The sequence below is a fragment of the Homarus americanus genome, unplaced genomic scaffold (assembly GCF_018991925.1).
Source record: "Homarus americanus isolate GMGI-L3 unplaced genomic scaffold, GMGI_Hamer_2.0 scaffold52512, whole genome shotgun sequence".
In the NCBI taxonomy this organism is placed as follows: domain Eukaryota; kingdom Metazoa; phylum Arthropoda; class Malacostraca; order Decapoda; family Nephropidae; genus Homarus; species Homarus americanus.
The window spans coordinates 2,748,901-2,774,145 of NW_024735442.1; the positions used below are offsets into that span (position 1 = coordinate 2,748,901).

General features: G+C 36.0%; 1 protein-coding gene across 2 annotated transcripts; it reads left to right on the forward strand.

Annotated features, from left to right (window-relative positions):
* The first annotated feature begins 454 nt into the window (after positions 1–454).
* On the forward strand, positions 455–25,144 carry LOC121870993 (regulator of telomere elongation helicase 1 homolog). 2 transcript variants are annotated; one of them, XM_042373009.1, is made up of 20 exons: positions 455–545; positions 2,275–2,441; positions 3,409–3,613; positions 4,740–4,831; positions 5,760–5,888; positions 6,383–6,580; positions 9,851–9,964; positions 10,172–10,300; positions 10,702–10,836; positions 11,155–11,298; positions 11,722–11,855; positions 12,838–12,928; positions 14,944–15,059; positions 15,714–15,876; positions 17,463–17,582; positions 17,742–17,876; positions 18,273–18,515; positions 18,960–19,670; positions 22,858–23,002; positions 23,784–25,144. In XM_042373009.1, exons 2-20 carry the CDS (start codon positions 2,340–2,342, stop codon positions 23,855–23,857), a joined length of 3,180 nt encoding a protein of 1,059 aa, XP_042228943.1. In that variant the 5' UTR covers positions 455–545; positions 2,275–2,339; the 3' UTR covers positions 23,858–25,144. The 2 variants fall into 2 exon arrangements, with proteins under 2 accessions (XP_042228943.1, XP_042228942.1); XM_042373008.1 differs by lacking the exon at positions 455–545 and adding an exon at positions 552–655.
* The last annotated feature ends 101 nt before the right edge of the window (positions 25,145–25,245 follow it).

The window sequence follows — 25,245 nt, forward strand, 5'->3', positions numbered from 1 at the left end:
GAGATAATTCAAGTTTGCACAGCGGCAAACAAGTGAATGGTGACAAGCGTCGTTAACCAAGTTGGGTTTTATTAAATATAATTATTTTTTATTCCCATATATTAATAAAAAAATATTTCGTGTTTACTTTCTATACTGTGAAGTTTGCTATTTAATATATCTGAAGACGTCTAATACAAAATTAATTTGGGTTAGATAATTGGTATAGTTAGCTTATGTTTGGTTAGTCATGATGATTACAACTTATATCTTCAATTTTAGCCGGCAGTATCATTATCTATATGGTAATTCTCTTATCCAAACACTAGCTTGAATATTCGAAAAAAAAGAAATATAGAAAATATCTATACATGCTATAATCTAACGAGCTCGATTTAGTGGTAGCTATTAAGTAGAGTAATATCATGAGGTGACTTGACAACTTTACTGAATATATACAACAATAATAATAATAATAATAATAATAATAATAATAATAATATAATAATAATCATATGTTGTTAAGACAGCTTCCTATACAAGACTCCGACCATCACCTGTTGGCGGTAAGTTTGTTGACATTAACACAGGTGGCCGTCCTCTTCATCCCTTATTTGAGTCTTCTGTACTTGTCAACGGGATTATTTAGAAATTATATCAGCCATTTGAATTTTAGGTACGTATATCAGAAGGAAATTACAAAATATAAGACAGTAAGATAGGAGTTAATATGCTAAATGATCCCACGGTTTGATGCTTTGTGTATACAGTAAATGTATTTTTGGGGTATTATTTTAGTTTCAGTCATAAGAACATAAGAATGGAGGAAACTGCAGCGGACCTATTGGCCCATACTGGGCAGTCCCGTTTACACCCAACCCCTATTGCTCATATAAGCATCCAACCTATGTTTGAAGCTATTCAGGGTATTCGAGTTAATGATGATATTTGGTAACTTGTTCCATTCATCCACTACTCTGTTTCCAAACCAATGTTTACCTATTTCACGCCTAAATCTAAATTTTTCTAATTTAAAACCATTGTTACGAGTTCGCTCCTGGTTGGATAGTTTGAGTACCTTTGTAATGTCCCCTTTGTTTAGCCCTGCCTTCCACTTATACACCTCTATCAGGTCGCCCCTCGCTCTACGTCTCTCGAGTGCAAATTAAGATGCTTTAACCTGTCTCTATACTCAAGGTTCCTAATGCCGGGATTAGTCTTGTCATTCTCCTCTGAATTCTTTCCAAGGATTCTATATCCATTCTGTAATACGGTGACCAGAACTGAACTGCGTAATCCAGGTGAGGTCTCACAAGAGCAAGATACAGTTTTAGGATGACCTCGCTAGTCTTGTAACTAACACTCCTTTGTATGAACCCAAGTACTTTATTAGCCTTGTTACGAGCAAAAACACATTGTTTACTTGGCTTAAGGTTCCTACTTATCATTACTCCTAAATCTCTCTCGCAGTCGGATTTCTCTATGGCATCGTTGTTCATCTGGTATCTGGTTTTCCTGTTTACATCTCCTAAACTGAGTACTTTACATTTGTCCACGCTGAATTTCACATTTAACCCCCACCAGAACGGGGGTGTTGGTTAGGTTAGATATAGTTCCTGGTCATTGTTTCGGTCATCCACCTATTTGTAAGTAGGTGTGAATCGCTCAAAATACATTAAAAACCATCGGAAAACCTAATTTAAACCTAATCTAGCCTACCTAAACCTCTCGGACTGTGGTAACTTAAAATCCTAATGAGTGTATTATAATTCAGGACAAAAATACAATATAAGCACAGTAACTTACTAAAAAATAATATAAAACATAAGCACTGAATATTATGTACAGTAGTTACAATACAGAATTGGTTAGGTTAGGGACTAATCTAATGTAATCTCTCACTAAGTAAAGGTAATCCCTACCTTAACATGACCTGTCACTGATCACATCACCTGAGTGTTGGATCATGGTGATCAACTGAACAAACCCCTTTGACAGAGTCTTCATATAATCAAAGTTATCTTCTTTTCTCATGTTATCTTAGAATACATATACACACATATAAACTTTCCCATTGTTAATTTTATATACAGCTATATGCTAATTTGTGGAAGTGTTAAATGTGAATGTGGGGGGGGGGGGGTGTTTCAGACTTTACACATAATTTTTCTTGGATGTTTAATTGACAGTTGGCTTCTTAAGGTTAGTTTAGTTTAAATTGGGTAAATTTATATGCATTAACTAGTCTTTTGAGTTCTTCAGGTTTTTCATTTACAGTGATTCTTTTTCCAACAGGCTAGAGGAGAAATATGCACTGCAAAACTCCTACAACATAGATGTGAAGTTCCACCATAGACAACATGCCTGAGGTTGTGCTCCAAGGAGTTCCAGTGAGGTTTCCTTTCGAGCCTTATGATGTTCAGAAAACCTATATGTCTAAAGTTATTGAATGTGTGCAACGAGTAAGTGTCTACATACTGAGATATAATGCCTTGTATTGTATTGTTCTTTTGTCCATATTTTCATGCTTTTTGTAGCCTTATTTTGGTTCAAGGAGACGTGTGTACAGTATTGTACCCGTTAATTCTGTGGGATGCAACCCAGTGACATTGATGATTGGTACTAGTCAGACAGGCAGTGCAGCTCTTCAGTTGCAACCCTATCCCTAAGAGAGAAGCATGGGAAGTGATAGTTGCCACTCAAGGTTGAAACTAAATGATTCTTGGCATTATAGCAGCTTGAGCAATGTAGCGTTTCCCTTTTGTTGTTGGCATTCCTGAACTTCCAATGAGCATGTCTTAGGTTAATCATCCCCCTCTTGAAGTCTGTCTTACCCTGAACAGTTCTACTTCATTATCACAGTTGTTCTTCAACCCCATACATTAAATAGCACTTGGGGGGCTTCACACCTTCAACAATACCTTAGACTGCAAACTTGCAACCCATAGATTGATGGGTACACTATATCAGTTCTTGTTATGATTCTGTTATAAATGTATTTTTTAGAATAAATTCTTCATTTATGGTCTTTAAGAGACCTACAAGAAGAAACTGCCATCTGTATCTGACTTATAAATTTGTGAGAAGGCTGCCATGCATCTAGCTTGTATCAAATGTTGTGCCACCACCTGAGCAATGACAGGCTATGTTCATGGGTGCTTGAGGGTAGTTTCTTCTCTCAGGATATTTGTTCATCTCCTTGGCCATAAAATGTTATATTATACCTCAATCCTACATTTGTTTTAATAGGCATCATTGATGTCTGATGAAATCTATACATTTTCATGGCTATCTTTTTTTCTGTCTACAGTATACCATAATCAGCAAATTATTTCCTTTACAGTATTTAAAACAAATTAAAGTACAATAATACAATTTTAATCATATACTTTGACCATTAAACAGAATATTGTCCTGTATATACTTCAGGGTGAGAATGGCATCCTTGAGTCACCAACTGGCACAGGCAAGACCCTATGTTTACTTTGTTCCACATTGGCTTGGTTGGAGATCAAGAAGGCTGAGCACAAATCTCGTTTACAAGTTTCTAATAGTCAAAATGTTCCAGAATTTTTGTCTTCACTGAGCTCACAGTTACAAGCTGCAGCTGGGCAGGCTTGGGGAGATAAAATTGGTGAGTAATTGTGTCAGTGATGTGCGAGTGTTGTTACTAATTAATCTACAGTTGCCTGCACTTATACCTGGTACAGTGTTTGGTGCATTTTGTAAGATGTGGCAACTCTGTGGAAATTTTATCTAGCATCTTTAGTCTGGCTACTATTGTGAGGCTCCTTAGGGCCATTCCGGTAGTTTTAACACGATGTAAACAAACAAATGCCACGTCTCACAAAACACATCAGCCACTGTTACAGGTGTAAGTGCAGGCGACTGTACTTATTATTTTTATACTGCCATTGTGACATGAAGGTGTATTGTTTGCCTACTGCTATGTAATGTCCAGCTCTTTTAATCTTGTGTGCAACATGTCTTCAGGCTGGATAAATGTATACAGTACTGTATTGACCACACACACGACAGTTACCGCATGCAAATTTCTAGGTGTGATTAACATAGAAATACAGTACTGTATAATGAGTCAGCAACCAAGATCAAAAGGTCATTTATACAGTGATCCCCCTAGACTATTTGAGGTTCAGTGCCATAAAGGTTTTGATAGGATCAGAGTCAGCTTGTTATGGGAAATTAAGAGCTTGTAAATTTTTGTCAAATCCTCAACAATGACTGTTTAAGCAACATATGATTTACTGCCTCCCTTATATTTCCTGGGCATCTGGAGGGCTGTAATAATACTAATGAGTAAAGAGTGTAATTGAAAAACAGAAAGGTGTCAAGCATAGATAAACACAATATGGGGATGACCAATGAACTGTTTGTTGTTGTCGATGCAACTCAGTACAGAACCTCCAAGTGCTGGCTAATGCGTCAAACAAAGTAGTGCGCTCCACGCTTGGTTCATAAGTACGTATACCACAAATGGTCAAAAGTCGAATTTCATTTTTATTAAGAATTTGATATGGTGATGATCGTATGACGGGGACTGCGTGTATAGAATACTTGCACATTATTACCTGTCTGCTGATGGAAGATAATTAAAGTTTTAGAAAAGGTATCATTAGTTTTACATTTTTTCAGGATCATATTCTCTTACTCTCTAACTTAAATATTTCCCTACTTGTTGATGTAATGTAAATTAATTAATTATGCGTTGTAGATGATCGTACATTGTTATCCATTTTCAGCCCCACCAAAAATAATTTATTCATCTCGGACCCACTCGCAGCTGTCTCAAGCCATCAGTGAACTGAAAAGAACTTCTTACAGCCATTTACGGGTATGTAATATTAGTTTATGGGTGATGGTTCATTATATGTGATACTGAATACCTGCATACCAACTTATCAATATGTAGGGAAGTGTACTTGGTGATGGTTACTTGCTGTGGTGAATCTTAAAGATACAATAGTTTGCTCTCATTTTTTTTTTTACACTACTGTACTACTACCAGTACATTTGTTTATCTCTAGCTCTTCTTACTACACTGTCTTACCTCTTCTCCATACCTCATTTGTTGGCTCCAAAACCCTCCGACGTGCCTGGGGACCTGAGTAATAGAGAATTGATCCCCTGCATACCCTTTTGAATTATGAGAGATAACCAAAAGGGGGAAGAGGTGTTGGGGTTGGAGTGTTGTAACTAACAGCGGAGCATTGGATGTGGATGGGATCCCTGTGGCCACCCTTTGAGAATTCGGTGGTTGGTTCGTGTAGGAGAATGGAATGTGAAAGGCATACATGGTGAATATAAAAGAATGGAAGGGTTGGATGTATTTCAAAATATCATTAGGGACATAATTTGAAATATCCTATACAATACAAAACCTAATGAGATAGATTTTAATGGGGTTTGTAAAGGATTTTTTGAGGGGGGGGCGGGGTTTAAATTGCAGTGAAATGTATACTATTGTAAATACTTCTTTTAAGATGTTTAGCTATAGTTCTTTTACAAAATGAAAAAAAAAAAAACTAATGCCAAAGACAAAATAAGAGAATTCCTCACTAATTAAGAAATATTTAGAGGTCTGAAAAGTATAATATGTAAATATAATACTGTATCACAAGTTACCTCACATTTTTGTAACCCCAAAATTAGATTTCTTAGTTCTGTCTTTATTCACTGTTGGATACTAAATTCACCATTCACTTGGCTAGCTATGGAGTAACCTTGCAGTATTTTTTATCTTCATATGTCTCTTTTGGCAGGTGGCAATACTGGGATCACGTGGCCAGATGTGTGTTCATCCAGAAGTCTCCAAAGAAGTGAATAATAGCACCAAGGTACACATGTGCCAGATGCGAGTTAAGGCAAAGACGTGCTACTTCCACAACCAGGTATGTATCCGATTCATAATTTAACCCTTTTTTCACTGCTGCTTTATTTACTAACTCTTGATGGCAAAATATACAACAGAGAGCTACAGTGTCTGAGGTGGTTTGGTGCTAAGGTGGGTACACTGAGTATTCAGTATGGCTTAATGAATGAACCAACTTTATCTTTATTATTATGATACTGGTAATAGTTATAAAGAAGAACCCCAAATTTTCAAAGATGGTAGCACATTTCCTCAAATGTAATCAATTATACAGTAAGTCTAATTAACAAAAAAGTTATCTGAATCATGCACAATATACTTTGTCTGTTATCATACTACAATAAAATATTTAATTTATGGACTGTATTTAGGGAAAAATTCAATGGATGAGGTGTCTTCCCCCTGATGTAAAAATGAGGTTTCTATATAGTATTGTATATATTTTAGTTTTAATACTAAGTGAGCTATTTTAAGCATCTGAAGCATTATCAACATATGTAACATATCTTCCAGGTAGATGCGAAAAAAGATGAGCCTGAGTTACGTCAAGGAATACTCGATTTAGAAGACTTGGTCAAGTTTGGAAAAAAGAAATCTTTCTGTCCATACTACATGGCAAGGGATTTGAAACAGGATGCAGACATCATCTTCATGCCATACAATTACTTGCTTGACCCCAAGAGTCGTAAGGCACATGCTATTGAACTTCAGGTCAGAATTCAAAGTGAATGTATAGTACTAGGATTTGTTGTATTTTGTAGAGACAAGTTTTAATTGAGGGAATCATATGGCATTTCTTTGAATAAATTTAAAACACTAATATAATTATAGTTTTTATAAGTATAAAGTTAGGCTTCATATTTATACTAAAAAACTGTTAAGTCATCTCTTCATAATCTTAATTATGTCTAAAAAGTTAATTATGTGGATTTCCAATTTTCAATCAGATCCATAGTTGAGCGATAAAGTTAGATTTCTCCGTTCTTTTATTTTTATTTACCAACTGTTTTCAGAGGGTATAGTTCGTATTTATTCCTGTGACAGTACAGGTACCCATTGACATAGTTTACTCCTTCCCATCCTGATCTTATTTATAGAAGAAAAATAGAAGTCAAAAACTTGTCCTATGTATCCTCATTGTTTATTTTTGTCTCAAAAGTTATATGTAATCAGTAATTCATGGCTCTAGTAAAGATTCAAGACTGTAAGTGATAAACAATACTGACTTCAAGATTGATCCTAGTATTCCAAACTACAGAAGGAAAGTTATTACTGAGGTAAAAGACCTTTAAGCAACATTTGATTAACAGCATCAAAAGCAGCAGTGAGATCAAACAGACAAAAGAGGGAGGACATCATGGAACTGGTAATAACCACCCAGATCATAAATATTGCCAAAGCTTGCTTCTGTGGAATGGAATTTTCATAAGACAGACTGAACCTTGAGAATTGCCCTATTTTGCTCCAGCAGGGGAAGCAACTAGTCTAGTATAGCACAATCCATAACTTTTTACAAAAGATAGGTACTGTTTACTGTATCAAGACCTAGATAGCAAATAAGGTAATAAAGGACAATTATGTGACAACAGATTTCTTTCTGACCAATTTTTCATTGTCACCTTTATACAGTAATAATAATAATTATAGCTGGTCTTTTGTTTCTAAAAGTGCCAGTTTTTCTAAAGAATTCACTAGCGCTCGAAACACTACAAAGTCAAGGATTTGAGAATACAAAAAACACCACAAAAAGATCACAAAACGTGAAAGTTTGTTTATCCTTAAGTTGTAACACATCTTAAACCCAGTAATTCTCCATCACTGTACACTCTTCAGGATTATAAACTTTAAAAAAAAGAATGGTCTTAAGTCAGCTGCTTTATGGATGCAGGCAACTGATTGTACAATCTGGGTGCTGTATAGGAAAAGGATCGGATAACCAAAGAACATTCCATTACTGCTCTAGGCTCCTCAAGGATTCATGACAAATGAGGTATCATCACTACTATGCAAAATCCTTTCAGGATTTAGTAGGTTGGACAAATACTTCAAATGATCAAATATAAATGCCTTAAAAGTCATAAGGTAGAGTTTGAACACTATCCTACTGCAATTCAATCAAGAATGGGAGAGCGGGAGTCTTCGGTGGGAGAGCAAAACTAAGCCTGGCAACCATGTTCAACACTGAACTCTCTTCAGTAGATAGTTAGGTAGACAGAACCATAAAGAGTTATGATAGTAAACCCTAGACAAAATAAGTGAATGTAATGGTGTCACAAGACACGGTCTATCTAAAAACTGTTTCACCTCATATAGATTTCGAATATGAAAGTTGCAACTCTTAACCACTGAATTTATATGCTCTAAAATTCAGTTTTGATTCAAGTACACTCCTAGGTTATGAACAGAATCAACTGGACTGAGTTGTATTTCCCCAAAGTTTAAAGAGCCAAAATCATCTGTGCCATCTACCCTCATATTTCCTCAGATGATGACAATCTTGGTTTTGCTATCATTCAGCTAAAGTTTTCTCCTAGCCATCCACACTTTAATATTAGACATCAAGAATTTCATTATCTCCTCAATATGCTTGACATTTATCATTTGCACATAAAGCTGTGTATCATCATCAAAGAAATGGTAGGCAACACCATGAGCATCCAGCAGACTACTGGTATAGACTGTAAACAGAAGTGGTCCCAAAACTGATCCCGGTGGGACTCCAAACTGCAAAGGGTTCCACCAACCATCATTTATTGAGATTGGTCTGACAAATGAGACTCAAGCAGTGAAAGTGCATCATCATGGACACTGAACGACCAAAGAACCTGAAGTAACAGATAGTGATCAACAGATAGTGACAAAGGCTGCCGAGAGATCCAGCAAGACCAGGAAGGAGGACTATCCTGTGCATCAATTGAATGATGCTTTCTATAGGCTGGCTTGACCAGAGGGATCACTCAATTTCTCTCTAATAGAGGAAGTAACTGTTCCAGCTCTATGATGTTTGATAAGAATGAGAGATTGGAGATATGACAATAATTTTACATATTTTCAGTATCAAGACACCATAAAGTCTGTTTCTCAGATCACACAAAATTACCTTCTGCAAAGCATTTATTTATGATGATACAAATAAAATCTGCAGCATGGTACCTTAGAAGCATTAATAGGATCAAAACAACAAAAAGCCATCTTGAATCTTTGATAAAGCTTAGAATGTTGTTCACCCCTACAGGACAAAATGACGAAAAAGTGAGGCTTATGGTGTAACTCGGTTGAAATTCAACTGAAAATTCCTCATTCAAAGAAACACGATCAAGGTCACTTTTTATACGTGATATCTTTGTCATAAAAAAAACAAGGAAAAATTTGATGCAACCTGAGCTTCTGAAGCGGAAGAAGGCATAGTAGTTCCAGACCTCCAGCCCAATAGCCCATTCACAGCTGCACACAATTTTTTCTGATCACTGCCACAAGAGGGTACTTGATTTCTGTAGTATTTAGCTTTGCATGCCCTCACTGAACAAACAACAGCCCTACGCGTAGTCATATACTCTGATCAAGTATTGTCCGTTCGCAGCCTGCACCACTCATTCAGCACTTCTATGATTCCTACGAAGAGAACTTATAGACGAGTCATACTAAGGAGATTTATCTTGTACTGTAATTCTCTTCGTGACCTCTGGACAATAAAGGTCTGAAATGGACTTGAAAGACAACATTACATAATTTAACCGTCTCCTCAGAGGACAAATCAGAGGAGTCGACCCAATTCAAAGAATGATCGACTTTATGAAGAATAACTTTTTTATTGATAATCCAGATCCTCTATATGCCCTTATTAATTTTCCTTTACAACTTGCAGGGATAAAGTGGGCCTGTTCTTTGTCGTGTATTGTGTAAAAAAAATAATACCATCTCAGTATTGTAAAAAGAAAAGGTCTGAAATTGATAAATTAGTAATATGATGATTATTTCTAGGGAAATATTATAATATTCGATGAAGCTCATAATGTGGAGAAGATGTGTGAAGAAGCTGCTTCTCTCCAAATACGTTCAACAGACATAGCTCTCTGCATCGATGAGGTCACTCAGGTAAGTGTGTTTGCAGTACTGTTATGTAATGATTGTTAGTTTCTCCTTTGTATTTATGAGTTTTTGTACTTCATTTGGAAGGAGAGAAGTAATTGAGATGTTTGAATAAAGTTCTTTATGCACTACAGTACTTACCCATAACCAGAGTGTAGAACCATTGCATTAGATATTAATGGAACTCATTGAGAATATTTTCTTATTTCTCAGGTAATGAAGAAATTTCAAGATATCAGTGAAGGTTCGGATATTGCAGCTAATGATAGTCAGGGACTTCCAGAAGATTTTAATCCTGATGACCTTTATACACTAAAAGCACTCTTTTTAGAATTAGAAAAAGTAAGTTGTGTATCGTTGTGCTCTTGTGCTTTTATAGCGATACGGCCAAGTGCTTTATGAATGCTAAAATTGACACGCAGTACAGTATTGATATGAATTAGTAAAGAAACTTTCCCCAGAAACTGTCCTGTAAACTACAGTAGTGCAGTATAACTAGAGAGCGAATTTTATATTGATTTAACTTGAATCAACATTTAGAATTGTTCAACAGAACCGGAAGAAATTTACATAAGGGATCAAATTAAATGTTTGCAGAAAACAGCTTTAAATGCAGCCATCAGGTAATCATGGCTAACCCATGCAAGTGTGGAAAATGGCCATTAAACAATGATGATTATGATGATAACCTTTCAGCCAATAAAAATGATCATTATGAATAATGTAATGATGTCTCCTACTAGGCTATTGATGCCATACAGCTGCCAGCAGATGGCTCTGGGTCTACCTTTCCTGGCAGCTACATGTTTGAACTTTTGGAGAAGGCAGATATTACTCCTTATAAGAAAATTATAATATTGGAGATCTTAGACAAACTGGTAAGATTTTTGCATGTACAGTAGTTAGGTTTGACCTTTAATAGATCCCCGAGATTCATAATTGTAGTTATAGAATACAAGTGAATTCTCAAAAATTTTCTATTGTGTGATTGAGAGCATTACTGCTATGCAGCCAAAGTATAAGGCACTTTGTGTTTGCTTAACAATGAAGTCACATTCTGTTGATGTTAACTCGGATGTCACGTACAGGTATATTTGAGAAAACCTGAAAAGGAGTTTGTGTTATTTAAATGGATGCTTTAGTGATTGAAATCACATATCAAATGTTTTACTGAGCTTGTGTTTTTTCACTCACAGATACAGTACCTGACAACGAACAGTGCCTCTCCATTTCAGCGTAAGGGAGCTGGTCTTCAGAAGTTTTCAGAACTATTACAAATAGTTTTTAGCAAAGATAAATTTTCACTTGAACACATGGAATTTGTTAAACAGTGTTACAAGGCAAGTTGCTATATTTTCATGAGTGTTTTTAATATGCTGTTAAGTTTATTTTCATTTATATTCTATACAGGTATATCCTGGTTTATGAAAAGGCCCTTGGATTCATGAAGCATTTTTAGTGTTGAAGTTCCTGGGGTTAAATTGCAGTTTAGTTTAGTGGTGTGCAACTATTAAGCAGAATCATGTAGAGAGATTTATAGTGTATGAAATGAGATACAAATTATTACTAAAAGTGCCATGGGTCTGTAAAGCAAATGTAAACCCCTTTATTACAATAGACTGAACAAGCCAATGAAGGAAACCTAATTTTTCTGACTGATCTTAGAATAATTTTTGTTAAATTTAGTAGGGTTTAGTTGTTATGTGTGTGTGTGTGTGTGTGTGAAAACAATTGTAATTTTTTTTTAATTTTTGATCTCTCAGGTTCATATCAACATTGAAGAGCAAAGAAAGAAGCCTGGAGGCCGAGAAGAGGGGTGGGGAGCCCCCAAGAGTAATCCCATAAATTCCAAAGTTGGGCGTGTCATTTCGTACTGGTGCTTCAACCCTGGCTTTGCGTTGGTTAAATTCTTTACAGTATTTTTAATCTTACTTTTGTTGGAAGTTCCAGTTTGAGGAGTCAAGACCTGTATAACGACTAGTATTAAGAGAGCTGCCTGGCCTCTGGTTCCAGTAGAAAAAGGGATTTCTGGATTATTCCTTCAATTTTTATATTAAATGTTTTGAGAAATTAGTTATATTGGAATTAGTGCATTATATTTTTGATGTGTAATATATGTATGGTATTTCTGAATACAGTACAAGGACGACTTTGAAATTTGATTTGTAAATAAACAATGTTTGTTGACAGCAGGGTAGTATGGGATCCATAATCTGTTAATGTTACAGTGGGGCTTCTCTGTACTGTATGTGTGTTATATACTAAAACATAAAGATTTGACTTATAATTTATGCTGTATTATCAAACAACAAATTATAAATATCCGAGATAGATTAAAGCTGGGTAAATTGGTGCTGTAGTCTTATATCACTAAAATTATGCAAACTGTGACTGGGTGGAGAAGGGATGATCCTTGGTACAAATTGCTTACAATGAAAACCATGAGGGCTTGGACCATAGCTCAAAATCCTAATTTTGATTATCAAACAATGGGTACATATAACTATTCATATATTATAGTTGTATAAATATAAATTCTTAAATCACAGAGAATTAGATAAACTGGTTTGATGGGTGGGTGGGAATGGGATGGCCCACCAGGCAGCCCCTGGATTGTTTGGATGGCATTGACAAGTTGTGAAATAGCTGGAAGTCAAGCCATTTAGGCTTGAATTGTGTAAAAGTTGGGATACTATTAAAAAATGTGAATCACATACAGTATTTATGGGACCACTGGTTGATAAAAATTTGTAGAGTATGTTTACTTTATGTGCACATTACTGATTTGGTCAAACTATAAAATGTTTTATCTATTAGTTGGAGTAGGTACTATACATATTATTGAAGGATGTTCAGTGCTTAGTTGTAATATCTTTCAGGATGAAGGACTTATCTGAGATGGGAGTAAAGAGCATTATACTAACAAGTGGAACTTTAAGTCCAATAGATTCTTTTACTTCAGAGCTGCAGGTTGGTTCAGTAGTTTGGTTTTATAGCAAAGGATTTAATTTATAATTTTCATAATACAATGTCCCAATAATAGATATTTAATCGGCTTGTCATTTAAGTCATCCCTTGTTATTGGCGGAGGATTCAGTGCAGATGGCCGTGAATAACAAAAAACACAAATGTGGCTAATGTTACCTAACCTTTAAATGTAATTATGCTTCTTAAATACTGTACCTAAACAAATTAAGTACTGTATGTGAGTTTACCCTAAAAACACACAAAAAAAATCTAAATAGATTATAAGTCAAAATCATCCATGGACAAGGAAAGTGTGTCAAGTGGCAGAGGAGGTAGGGAGATGAAAGGCTGGCCAAATTGAGGCTGGTGAAGGAGTCGGATAAAGAAGTGATGCTACGATGGATTATAATGAAAACTTAGTAATAGGCACCTGTTTTGCCTTCCATTGTACTTCCCTAAAGTCTCCATATGCAGAAGGATTTCCATTACTATTTCCTGTTTGATCATGAGGCTTCTTTCCATAGAGGGATAATATTGAAACAGTAAACCTGTCACCCAGGTGTTCAGTTTCATTGGGCAAGACAAGTTTATTTTTGCCCTTCATTGCCTGGTACAGCATCATGTGCTTAACATAAATCCTTCAGCATTGCCACATTAGAGAAGGGATACTCAATTATTTGCTCCCTTGGAGAGGAATGTCTGCATGGGCATCTTCTTCCACCCTAAGACAGTGTTGGTGGAGTTAAGAATTTGCTTGAGTTTATATCCCTTCACAATTATTTGAGAAACTCAGGAGATAAGTCTTTTCTGCATCATGGTCTGCTGATGCTTTCTTGTCAGTCAACTTCACATTGTACAATTCAATTCTCCCTTTAATATTTTCAAAACAGCCTTTGCTAATAAAAGTAGGGCAACTGCTTTCACAAGGCCTCTCAGCACCTGTTTCTTGACAAAAATGGTTGTAAAGGCTCACATCCTTTTTGTGGATAACATTTTGGTCTACTGGCATGTTTTTCTGGTATGTGTTCTTCATCCACAAATGTAAAACCTTTCTCCTTTATATTATGGCACAGTCTCATATCACATAAAGAACTTTTGCACTTTTCAGGCTCTTGAAGCCACACTTACTTGGTCTACGTCAAACATCCTCCCCACTGCCACAGCACTCATTCCACTCGTAATTTTATCTTGTAATTCGTCTTTCTGCACTAATCATCACTTTATTTTCCATTATCATCACTTTAGCACCACCAGCCTCACTATGTTCACCATTTGTTTTTATGTTAGAGGCCATGGCTGCAGGATAAAGGACAAAAGTTGTGATGCAATGTATGCTGGATACAGTAGTAAAACAGAGGGTGAGGGAGACAAACGGTTGTTGAGGATTCATGGGAGAGGAGAGTTGTGTTGAGCTGCTCTAATTTTTGTACTATGCAATGCTGGAGAAGCTTCCAGAAGGTGCAAAAGGTGTAAATGACTGTTTACTGACCACTGCGAATAACAAGGGATCTTTTTTAATGTTTTATCATTTATTGATTATGATAATTTTTCCTTGTTTGTATCCACCTAAACAAATACCCTATTCATCCACTTGTTGAGAAACAAATTTTGGCTTCATGTTATATAACCTTCAAGAAGCTGATGATTGAAGAAATAATTTCCCTTGATTTTTAAAGGGTTTCCATTTACAGTAATTTCTCTCAATTTTTCTGAAACATTCTGTTGCCTCAGGTCATTTACTTTGATAATTGATACTGTATCTCATTTCTCTGAATTTATTTTACCCTGAACCTTTCATTTGCAGTTGTTCATGCTTCTTTCTACCAGTAAATGATCAAACACTTCATGTGGAGTTTCTCTCAGAATGTTTATATCCCCTCATGATACTTTTCAGTCTTCCTTCCTCTAATATACACTGAAAAGCATTTATCTTCTGCATTGTATACTGATAAATTTCCTGCCTTTTGAATCCCTGTTATCAATGATCTTTCAATATAGATTTCTATCCATTTCCACAGGTGCCTTTTCCCATTCAGTTGGAGAACCCACACATTATCAAGCGCCACCAAGTGTGGGTCGGTATTGTAAGTAAGGGACCAGATGGATTTAGTCTAAATTCTTCCTTTAGAAACAGGTATGTATTGTATCTCTTCCTTATACTTCAGTACTTGATGATGTGTTGTAAATTAACCTGTTATGATCATGAGAATCCACAGATGGTTTGTGATTTACACCACTCATTAATCCTTATGACAGTTACCTTTATTTTGCTGTGGATGTAATGATAGGGTACACCCTAACCAGCTACATCTCCATCCTTACCTAGCTCCTTAACTGATTGATATTATTTGTTAATATTAAAAGCAGAAGCGTCACTGAGCCATGGGCAAATTGCCTCCATACTCACAATTTCCACTTAATTTTTTTTATCATAGAAAACAAGTGTCATGAGACCGTCCCCCATTCAGCCTATAATCTTGTAATTCACTGATTTATGGGACAGATGAGTGTAAGCACTTGGAAATAGTTAAATGATAAGGGTGCCTCTCCAATTATATACAGTACATATGAAAATATTTAAAGAGAAAAATATGGTACAATTATGGAAACTATTTAAAGGGAAATATTCAAGTGTTACTGGAGAGTTACTGTCCTGAGAAAGACTGATCTTTTGGAGGATAGAAAATATTAGTTTCAGGGTGTGTAGATATTAAAGAGAGGGTTTGCAAACCTTTCTGAGGATTATGAAAAGGGATTCTCTCCTAATTGCTATTTTCTATTTTTTCAGGAGTGACCCACGATACATAGCTTCCTTGGGTCAGACCATCCTTAACTTCTCACGAGTTATTCCTGGTGGACTCCTGGTGTTCTTCCCCTCGTATTCAATAATGAGGTTTTGTAGGGATGAGTGGCAGAACTCTGGCATTTGGAGTAAAATATCCATAGGAAAGGTTTGTTGCTTATTCTAACTAAGAAAAGTGTTGTTATATATTTCTCAGTAATAATGAATTCATGATTCCTAGCAGTCATGTGAATGTGCAGCATCATATGCATAGACTAGCAGCCATACACAGCACATGCTTGTCTATTGCCTAATTTTATAATTGAATTCACTGTCATAGCTCCATAAAAATTGAACTAGATAACATTTTATTTTGATTATTTTTATGAATACTACTGTACAAGTGATATCCCCGTTGGCCGGAATAATTGGTGCAGAGCTCTTCTGGGAACTGTACGGGTATTGAGATGAATTTCTCATCCCCGGAATTTTTCCAGGTACTGTACCGTACTGGGGAAAGTTTTCTGAGAGTCTAAACTATGCATCTCGCACGGATAAACACAATGCAGGCAGGCCAAATGGTGATATGATGATACAGGATGGCTTGCCTTTGTCCTGTACCATCTACTGTAGCAGGTGTTGCTAACTGTCACTCTCCTCTCCCTCACCCTCAATGAAAAGGGGATTGTACATTGCATACTATACATACATACACCTCTACACACAAGCCTACAGTAGGCATACACTGTCCACTCTGCTGAATGTACAGTATGGTATATGTAACTGTAATCACTTTTGTTTTAACACTGCTTTTAAACTATTCTTGGCTGATTGTGTCCTAGTACAGTAATATACAGTACTGTACAACTCAAATTGTATGCAAAAACAGCAGCAAGCGAGGGATCAACCTTGTACAATGGCAACAGAATACAAATTAAGCGCACGAGCCTACGGCCTAAGTTAACCAAGCAGCTAGCCCACCCACACGCCCAGTACGTGGGGACTCATCGGAACATTATGCAATACCTCAAAATTCCTGGAAAATTTGTTCTCATGCCTGGAATGAAGGGATTTTCTTTTAATTTTTCTGAGAAATGATTTCATCCTCGGAAACCTGTTCCCATGCCCAGAATGGAGAGAGATTTCCCGAAAGGTTAAAAATTCATTCTGGCTACTGGAGATTTCTGGGCACTGGGGATTCCGGCTAATGGGGAGATTACAATAAAAATTCAATGTAGTATTTTATTATGCAAATTCGAAGTCATTATTTCATGAGAATGAACTAAATCATTAATTATCCATTTATTCATTCTGTACAATAATTTCCTTCTACACTTACGGTGCAGGGACTAGCAGTTATAAAGTCAAATTCAAAATTAGTGTTAAGAGATCAGGATTGCAGTCGCGTACAACATACCAGTGTTTGGTCATTGCTTGTTATTTTACCTGTCAGTCAAAAATATTGGATATGGATTGTGACCCCCAAAAAATTGGGCAAAAACTGGATTAGGATTGGATCAGTGGTCTATTTACTTCTCTACCATCAAGACATTAGTACCAGATGTTAATTGAAATGTTTTGGAAAGATTGTAAGTGAGGTAAACCCCACAAGGAAGGGTAGTTACCAGACTTCAAAGGACATGATTGATAGGAAGACAAATCTATGGAATGTGTAATGGAGTACTACAATATTTTGGACATGTGGCTGGCAATAAAGTACTACAGTATGATTGATTTTATATTGTTTTTCTGTAGCCGATCTTTGTGGAGCCACAGACAAAGGAAGAGTTTAACAGTGCCATGGAGGAGTTTTACATAAAGATTAATGATCCAACTTTAAAAGGAGCTTGTTTCATGGCAGTTTGCCGAGGAAAGGTGAGGAATGACAGTGTGTTACAATCATTATGACAGTAGTTAATAAGTTGTACATCACTATTTATTTCATACAAGTATTGATCTTCTACCATTTCTTTGGTGATGTATATGTTAGCAACATGTACTGTAGCCTATTTTTGAATTTAATAAATTTTTCAGGTCTCAGAAGGCCTGGATTTTGCTGATCGTAATGGTCGAGCTGTTATTGTCACAGGACTACCATATCCTCCTTTTAAAGACCCCAGGGTGGTTTTAAAGCAGAAGTATCTTGAAGAAATACGAACAAAATGCAAAGTAAGTTACACTTACAGAGTTTTGTTCAACATCACCCTTTGTCATCTTGTCAGCTCCAAATTATGTTCTCTTTTGTCTGGAGTGTTACCCCATGGTGAGGATTATGATACCTGAGTGGATACAGCACACATATTCTAAGAGTCATTGGTTTAATCCTACAGCACCCTGAATGTGACCCAGCTGTAAGTGGGTACCAAGCTTAACAATAGGGGAAGTCATTGTTGTAAAGTGCAGTGTCATTCTTACTGCCTTCTTGTGTACTCAATGATTTGTATCCACAGTGTCCCTTAGAGACCACTAGGTCTATGGGACCCATTTTGACCTTTTTGCAGATTCTCGTGTTATTTTTTATTTTGTTTCGCCACCTTAATATTCTTACTTATTTTTTATTTCCAGCAAGGTCTCACGGGCTATGCTTGGTACCAGTTAGAAGCGTCACGAGCTGTTAATCAAGCTATTGGCCGAGTTATCCGCCACAAGGATGACTTTGGAGCTATAATATTATGTGACAATCGATTTTCTGGACCAGATTTTAAAGCGCAGTTGTCTTCGTGGGTTAGACCTCATGTAAACACTTACAATGTGTTTGGTCCAGCCATGAGGGATATTATTCAGTTCTTCAAGAATGCACAGACTTTGGTATGTCTCCTTGATGTTGTAGTACAATATGTAATGGAACTTATTTTCACAGGTACTGAAAGTTGCATACAATATAGAATTATTTTTAGCTGATGGCAGGAATACATGAATGGGAATTAAAGGCCTGAAATAACTGGGGAGTGCATGAAGGGTGTGTGATATCTCCTTGTCTTTATAGATGGACCAACATGAGAAATGACAGTAAGAATAGGTAGCTGAGAAATGGTAACTTACTGTGGGAAAATGTCATGTAATATATGCTGCTGTGCTGTTGTTTCACCTTTTAGGATTTTGACATGTGCCAGACAGTACAGATTATTCAATGAAGTTGGCAGAAGAAACGATTGATTGTAAAGTCTTATGTCTGTCTGCATTATAAACTGTGTAGATGGGATTTGTATTTCCGTAATTTATCAATTTTATTTTATTTGTTTCACTTGACAGTTACCACAACCAGCAGCTAAAAATAAAGGTCAACCAGCCCTTAGTGTTAAGTATGAAACTCCAGAATCCACATTTCAAGTTCCTGTGTCAGCTCATGCCTTCCAGGCTGATTCATCAAGATCTGTGATTTCAGAATCTACAAAGAAGAAAATGACTGAGGCACTTAGAAAAGAGTCTGATTATAATGCCGTCTGGTCTAGCATGAACTATACTAAATCTGTAGGTCGTGAAAAGGTCTCTATGGGTGATAATTCAATATTTTCAGCACTGGAACAAAAATCTTCTGTTGTTGATTTTAACGCTTGCAGTGTTTCTTCTCAGTGTTCTTCGGACTATGGTAGTATTAAAATACAGAACAAGAAAAGAAAGATTAAACTTGTACCAAATATTGATTCAGTAGACTCAGCAAACTGTGGTGAGAAACAAGGAAGTCAGAACACCATGACCCATATTCTGAAGCCCTTAAATCAAGCTGAAAGTAGTTCTCCAGATATGATTGGGTCAGGGTCATCCAGTGGATCACAAGATAACATTACTTGTGGCCAGGGCGAGTTCTTACATCCCGCTGCTTCCATTGATGGACATGTAAAAGGTGATGTTAATTGCAAACCATCATCATCAAGAACAAAGACATCTGATGGCATCTCGACTTCAAAGAAAGAAAATGGAGATGACAAGAAGTTAAGCTCAATTGCTGCTTATATAAAAGAAGTGAGTAAACAATGTTTTTGTAGGAATATTTGTTAGTTATGGTTAATTTTTATTGAATTGCATTAAATCCAAATAGCTTTTTGATTACAGTATACACCTTGAGTACCAGACACCTAAGTAACAACACATCTGAATAAAGACACGAATCTGGGATTTTTTATTTATTTTTTATTAAAAAAATAACTTGGCAACTTGCAGGTTATTGTTATTATTGTGGAGCGATGAGGCTGGGTCCACATCGTCCCACCAGTCCGACCCGCATCATAACAATACAGAATAATGAAGGATTGGAACCTATTCCCTTTTACTCATTATTAAATCGACCTATAATTAATTCGACCCTAGCTTTCGAGAAATACTGTACTAAGTATAATCCTAGACATAATCTGTAGCAAACAACACCGACGTGGCTTGGCCTTGACCACCACAACAACAGCTGACGCTATGAACAATGTTACTATCTCTGAATCTGAATTCCCTTCAGTTACCAACTTTTATGAAAAATAAGGTAAAGTAATATACGTACCTGTTTACCAATAAATACGAGAAATATATAAAAATTATACCAATAAATAAAAAAAATACTGTATTGGCATTTGACTGTTGGACAAAAACAAATTGTCAATCGCTTCACTACACACGGGAGCAACTCAGAATAGCCAAGATCCCTCCCCCGCACTTAGTGTGAACTCTTAACACATGAAGAAAGTTTATTCCTTTCTATGTTTTTGACCTTATGATAATTACTTATTTCATTTTTATTTATTTTTTGCATATTCTGTATGTAATATTGTGTGTGCATATAACATATTTAAAAAAATATAATAATGTATACAGTAGTATCTACCCAAAATTACGAGTTTAAAAATAACCTTAACGTATTTGATAGCTTGGCTTGGAGTGCCAGGGAGAGGTCTACGGGAATGTGGCTATAGTGCTAAGTCTGGTGTTACTATTACAGATACAAAACTAATATAAAAAACTGAAAAACAAGCAAATTAAGGCTGACTCCCTGTACCTCTTTCCCCATGTCACTTAGCTTTCTTCTGTTATTTAATAATTGTGCTACTGTACTTCAAACTACATTTGTATATAATCTGTATGAAGAAATGGAGCTAAAACCATTAACGAAAAGCTAAAAGGAAGATTAACACAACCTCCATTTGCATAAATGCTGGCTCCTTGGCCACCTCAACACTCGTCAGTCACTATAACAACGCAGCATACCTGGGACTCTGTCTGCCGACTCCCTAGCAACGGCCCCCTCCCACACACGCAGCTCCCCCATAATCCTAACTCGTGTGCAAAGAAATATTTATTCTCTTTGTGTGTTTGCCCTTATGATAATTATTTCTTTTACTTTGGTTTTTACAATATATATGGAGGAGTGTGCATGCATGTAACTGGGGGGGGGGGAATTGAAGAAAGTTACATACTGTACACAGTATCTACCCAAAATTACGAGTTGAAAAATAAACATAACACTTCACAGCTCGGTAAGGGTAGCCTACTGCAAGCATGTTCCGAGTAGCTATTGTTCACCATAAATAACCCATGGAAATTAATGATTTTCACCCCTCAAAAATACTATGTTTATATAGTTCAACAGCATACTTTTTGCATAAAATTTTTATAAAAACTCAAATTGTACGAGAATATATATGGTATATTGTACACATCCACATCATCCATATTATCGCAGACGGCACAAGGCCATCCATGCCACATATACATATATGTATTTTCTAGAATATAGAACCTTACCGACATCTATTAACACTTTAAATAAAAAACAACTGAATTTCCTGAAAATATATCACATGTATGATTATTTTACTTGAGCAAATTTATTATGAGCTAAAATAAGCCAGTCTGTGTCAGTGTAATATACTGGCTGTTGTTTTGAACAGTTGTGCCTCCCTGCTGAAATGGATGTCTGAATAACCAATTCCATCTGAGTAACAACATTGCTTTGACTTAGTTAGTCCAAACAACATTGCTTTGACTTAGTTAGTCCAAACAACATTGCTTTGACTTAGTTAGTCCAAACAACATTGCTTTGACTTAGTTAGTCCAGTACTCAGAGTCTTTACTGTACTTAGGTATGAACACAACTTGGGGATAAAACTATAAATGCGTCTGATAAGTTTCTGTTGGTTTTAGTAATCTTCAGAAGGCCACAATTATCATCAATTGGTGGGAATTAAAGTTGAATTGGGGATGTGACTCCTTTGTGTATTCATAGAATAACTTTTTTATATGTAATAAGAGTGGCACCAGTGTTCAAGTTGGAATGATTAACAATCTTCATGCAAGCATTATTGCTATTTAGCTTGTGTATGTATTACCATTACTCCTCCATGGTGCCATTTTCATAACCTCAAAATTCAATGGCCAAAACAGATTACTGGTAACTACTCACATAATGCAGTGAATAGAATAGCTGGAAGACATTCCATTTATTGATAAACAAAATAATGAGACAATGACTCCCTTTGTATGAATCAGAATTTGTCAAACTAATTGATTGTATGACTTGTTTGGAATGGCAGAGCTGCAATAAGTGTAAACTGTATATTGTGGAGTGGTGGATTGTGGAGTTGATGAAGAGAGGTTTTCTTAGCTGGTCCTGAGAGCTATGTGAGAAGGATCCAAGATGAGAGAAGAGAAATGAGTGTACTTGTACTGTGTAAGCTGTGTGGTTGAACACATACGTGGAGGCGGGCACTGTTACCTAATACTTTTATCTCTACCCACTAGTAATACAGTATTCTCTCTTTCACAAGTGCATGCTGTAGTTACTGTAGTCCAAATGATTGCTTTACTACCTTGAAAAATATTTGTACAGTATTGTATAAAATGTCTTATTTTGAGCTCCATGAATGTAACTCTATTTCCCTTGAAAAGTTAACTTTGTTTGTTTAAGAGTCCCTAGCTTTGACTTTTTTTGTGCCAAACTTATGAGGATTCATGAAAACCACTGTTTAGAATCGACTTATATAAGTGCACAAGATCGTATCATTTCAAAGGATTGAGAAAATAGGGAAGATTTTGACACCCCTGATGAATGTCCATATATGTTGTAAGTATACTCCACTCACACCCACATAAATATACATATATTAGTAATCAGTTAGTATAAGACTTTCCAAATGCTACGTATAATATTTGTTAATTGAATATACAGGTCAAGTCATCATTAAACAAGGAGCAGTATGCTGAATTTTCTGCAGCTGTTAAGTCTTACAAGCAGAAGAAGGATTATGAGCGAATGGTGGACATCTTAGCATCTCTCTTTATTGACAACCCTCAGTACCATCGTCTCTTTAGAAGTAAGTCTTGTCGTCTCAGTAATGAACTTTGTTGTTGTGCTATTGATAGTTCACACAGTAAAAATTCAAGAATAATTTTTTGATTTTGCAGAGTTAAGTATAAAGCAGTATATTTTATTGATTGTGTGTACAAAAGACAAAGGAAATTCCTTGGTAAATGACTAATGTTGCATCTTTAATTTCCATAGTAGTGAAGCTAATTAAGTCTAACTCAAATCAGTCTTCCTTTGACACCTCTAGGAATGAATTTTATCATAACCCCAAAGTAATTTTGGGTCAGGTTGACAGTTCATGGTGAAATTAACATTACAAGTACAGTACAATACATGATTTATGAAACATAAGTCAGGACACCTCATTAGAAAATTTAGCAGGTTTATTAAGAAAGAGACCGAGGCAAAAAACCATAAATGAGGAAAATTATAAATTTTTGGGATATTCCTGGGGGTATGCTCTCTACACAGAATTTAGAAAGATTTGCAGAGCTTAAGCAGATGTCTCTGAAATTGCCTTTTAAGGGCTGTGGTAGGAATAATTTTGAACTGATTGATACATTAATTTCAATCACCAAGGTCATGGGACTTGGGTTTTCTAGCTTTAGACTTCAGCTGGTAATACAGGAGTCACCTGGTTCAAGCTACAGGATCAGTCCTTCATTTTATAATACTGTACTGTACTGTATGTATGACTTTAATAGAAATTTTTATTTTTTTTATTTATAAATATGCAGTGGATGTTTTTCTATTAAGAATATGATATTAATCAGATTTGTTTGTTCCAGAATTTGAACAGTTCCTGAACAAAGAACATCGACCTCAGTTTCAAGAAACCTGCTCTCAAATACTGCCACAGTAGCCACTCTCTCAGGTGTTTGATATGCTGGAGATTCAATAAAGTTTTTTAAGGGAAAATGGAACAAGATAAATGTAAATTAAAATACGTAGTTGGGTAAATATTTTTAACATACATTGCTGCAAATTAATTGAATTGTAAATTGTGTGTGATAGTTGGAGGACAAAAGCTTTTAAAAGAGTTGTTACTATAAAGTGTTACCCTGTGTAACACACCACCCCATTTATTTTCATCTTTTTAGCTAATTTAGATTGTTTCTCATTAACAGAGGTTCACTGTAATTTACACACACACACATCACTTGCTTAGGATTTCCATGAATCTTAAATGTACAATATAGAAGATTCAGATAAAATCATAGGATCTCTAGTTTACACCCTGAAGCTAAGGGATTCTCATAACAGGCTGCTTACTGGAAGAAGAAATTTTCCTTGATCCCCAAAGGTTGATTTGTTAATCCCTTTAGGTATAACTACTCACCACTCCCTCCTCATCACACTGTCTCCTTCAAATGAGAGCGTCTGGGAGATATTCTTAAAGTTTAACACTGTCCACTCCATGTCAAGGCAGTACTGTACTGTATATGCAATCTTTAGAATTCGGATCAATGTCTCTCATAATTAACCAAATTTTTTTTTTAACCATCAGGCAGGATATGTACCTGGTTTGTGACTTGGGAGATGATTTTACCCAATTTGTTTCCATGGGGATGTATTTTCTAGTGGTTGATCAGTTAGATTTTGTATACTACTGATAGCTCTTTTTTGTGAAGGTTTCAGGATAACAACCCAACCCAACCCAATTAAAGGAAATATAACTAGGTCAGTTCTCCTGGTGGTGCATCTACCGTATATAATCCTTAAGAGTTTGTATAGCACCTCCTTTCTCATCCAAATGGCTCTTGATTTTAAAGGCTGCCTGGCTTTAGGGTGTAGGCTAGAAATGCGAGTGAGGAATTATTCCCAAATTCTAAAGGTGAGAGCAGACATTCATGCCTATTGAAGACAAATTTTGCACCTACAGTATTTCTCCTCATTTAAAGTAGTTAGTATGATGGGTTGATGGACTTACCAAAATGGATTAACAAATCACTTCTGGCTTTTAGGGAGATGGTAAAAAGGCCCTGATCCCTAGGTAAACAATCTATGTATTATGAGAAGTGCCTGGCTGTGGACTCCGCTATATGATGGGTTTCAAGATCATTCCCTCATTTTATACACACTAATGAATTTTATAAGTGCATGTACAGTATGTTAATATAGTTTTTTTATGAATAAATTGTTTTAATACTCTTTGTGATTTACTCTTAACATAGTACAATTGGAAAAATCTCAGTATGATAATTTTTATCTTTCTGTCTGTCTATCTTTGACATCTTCCTCTGAGTATTT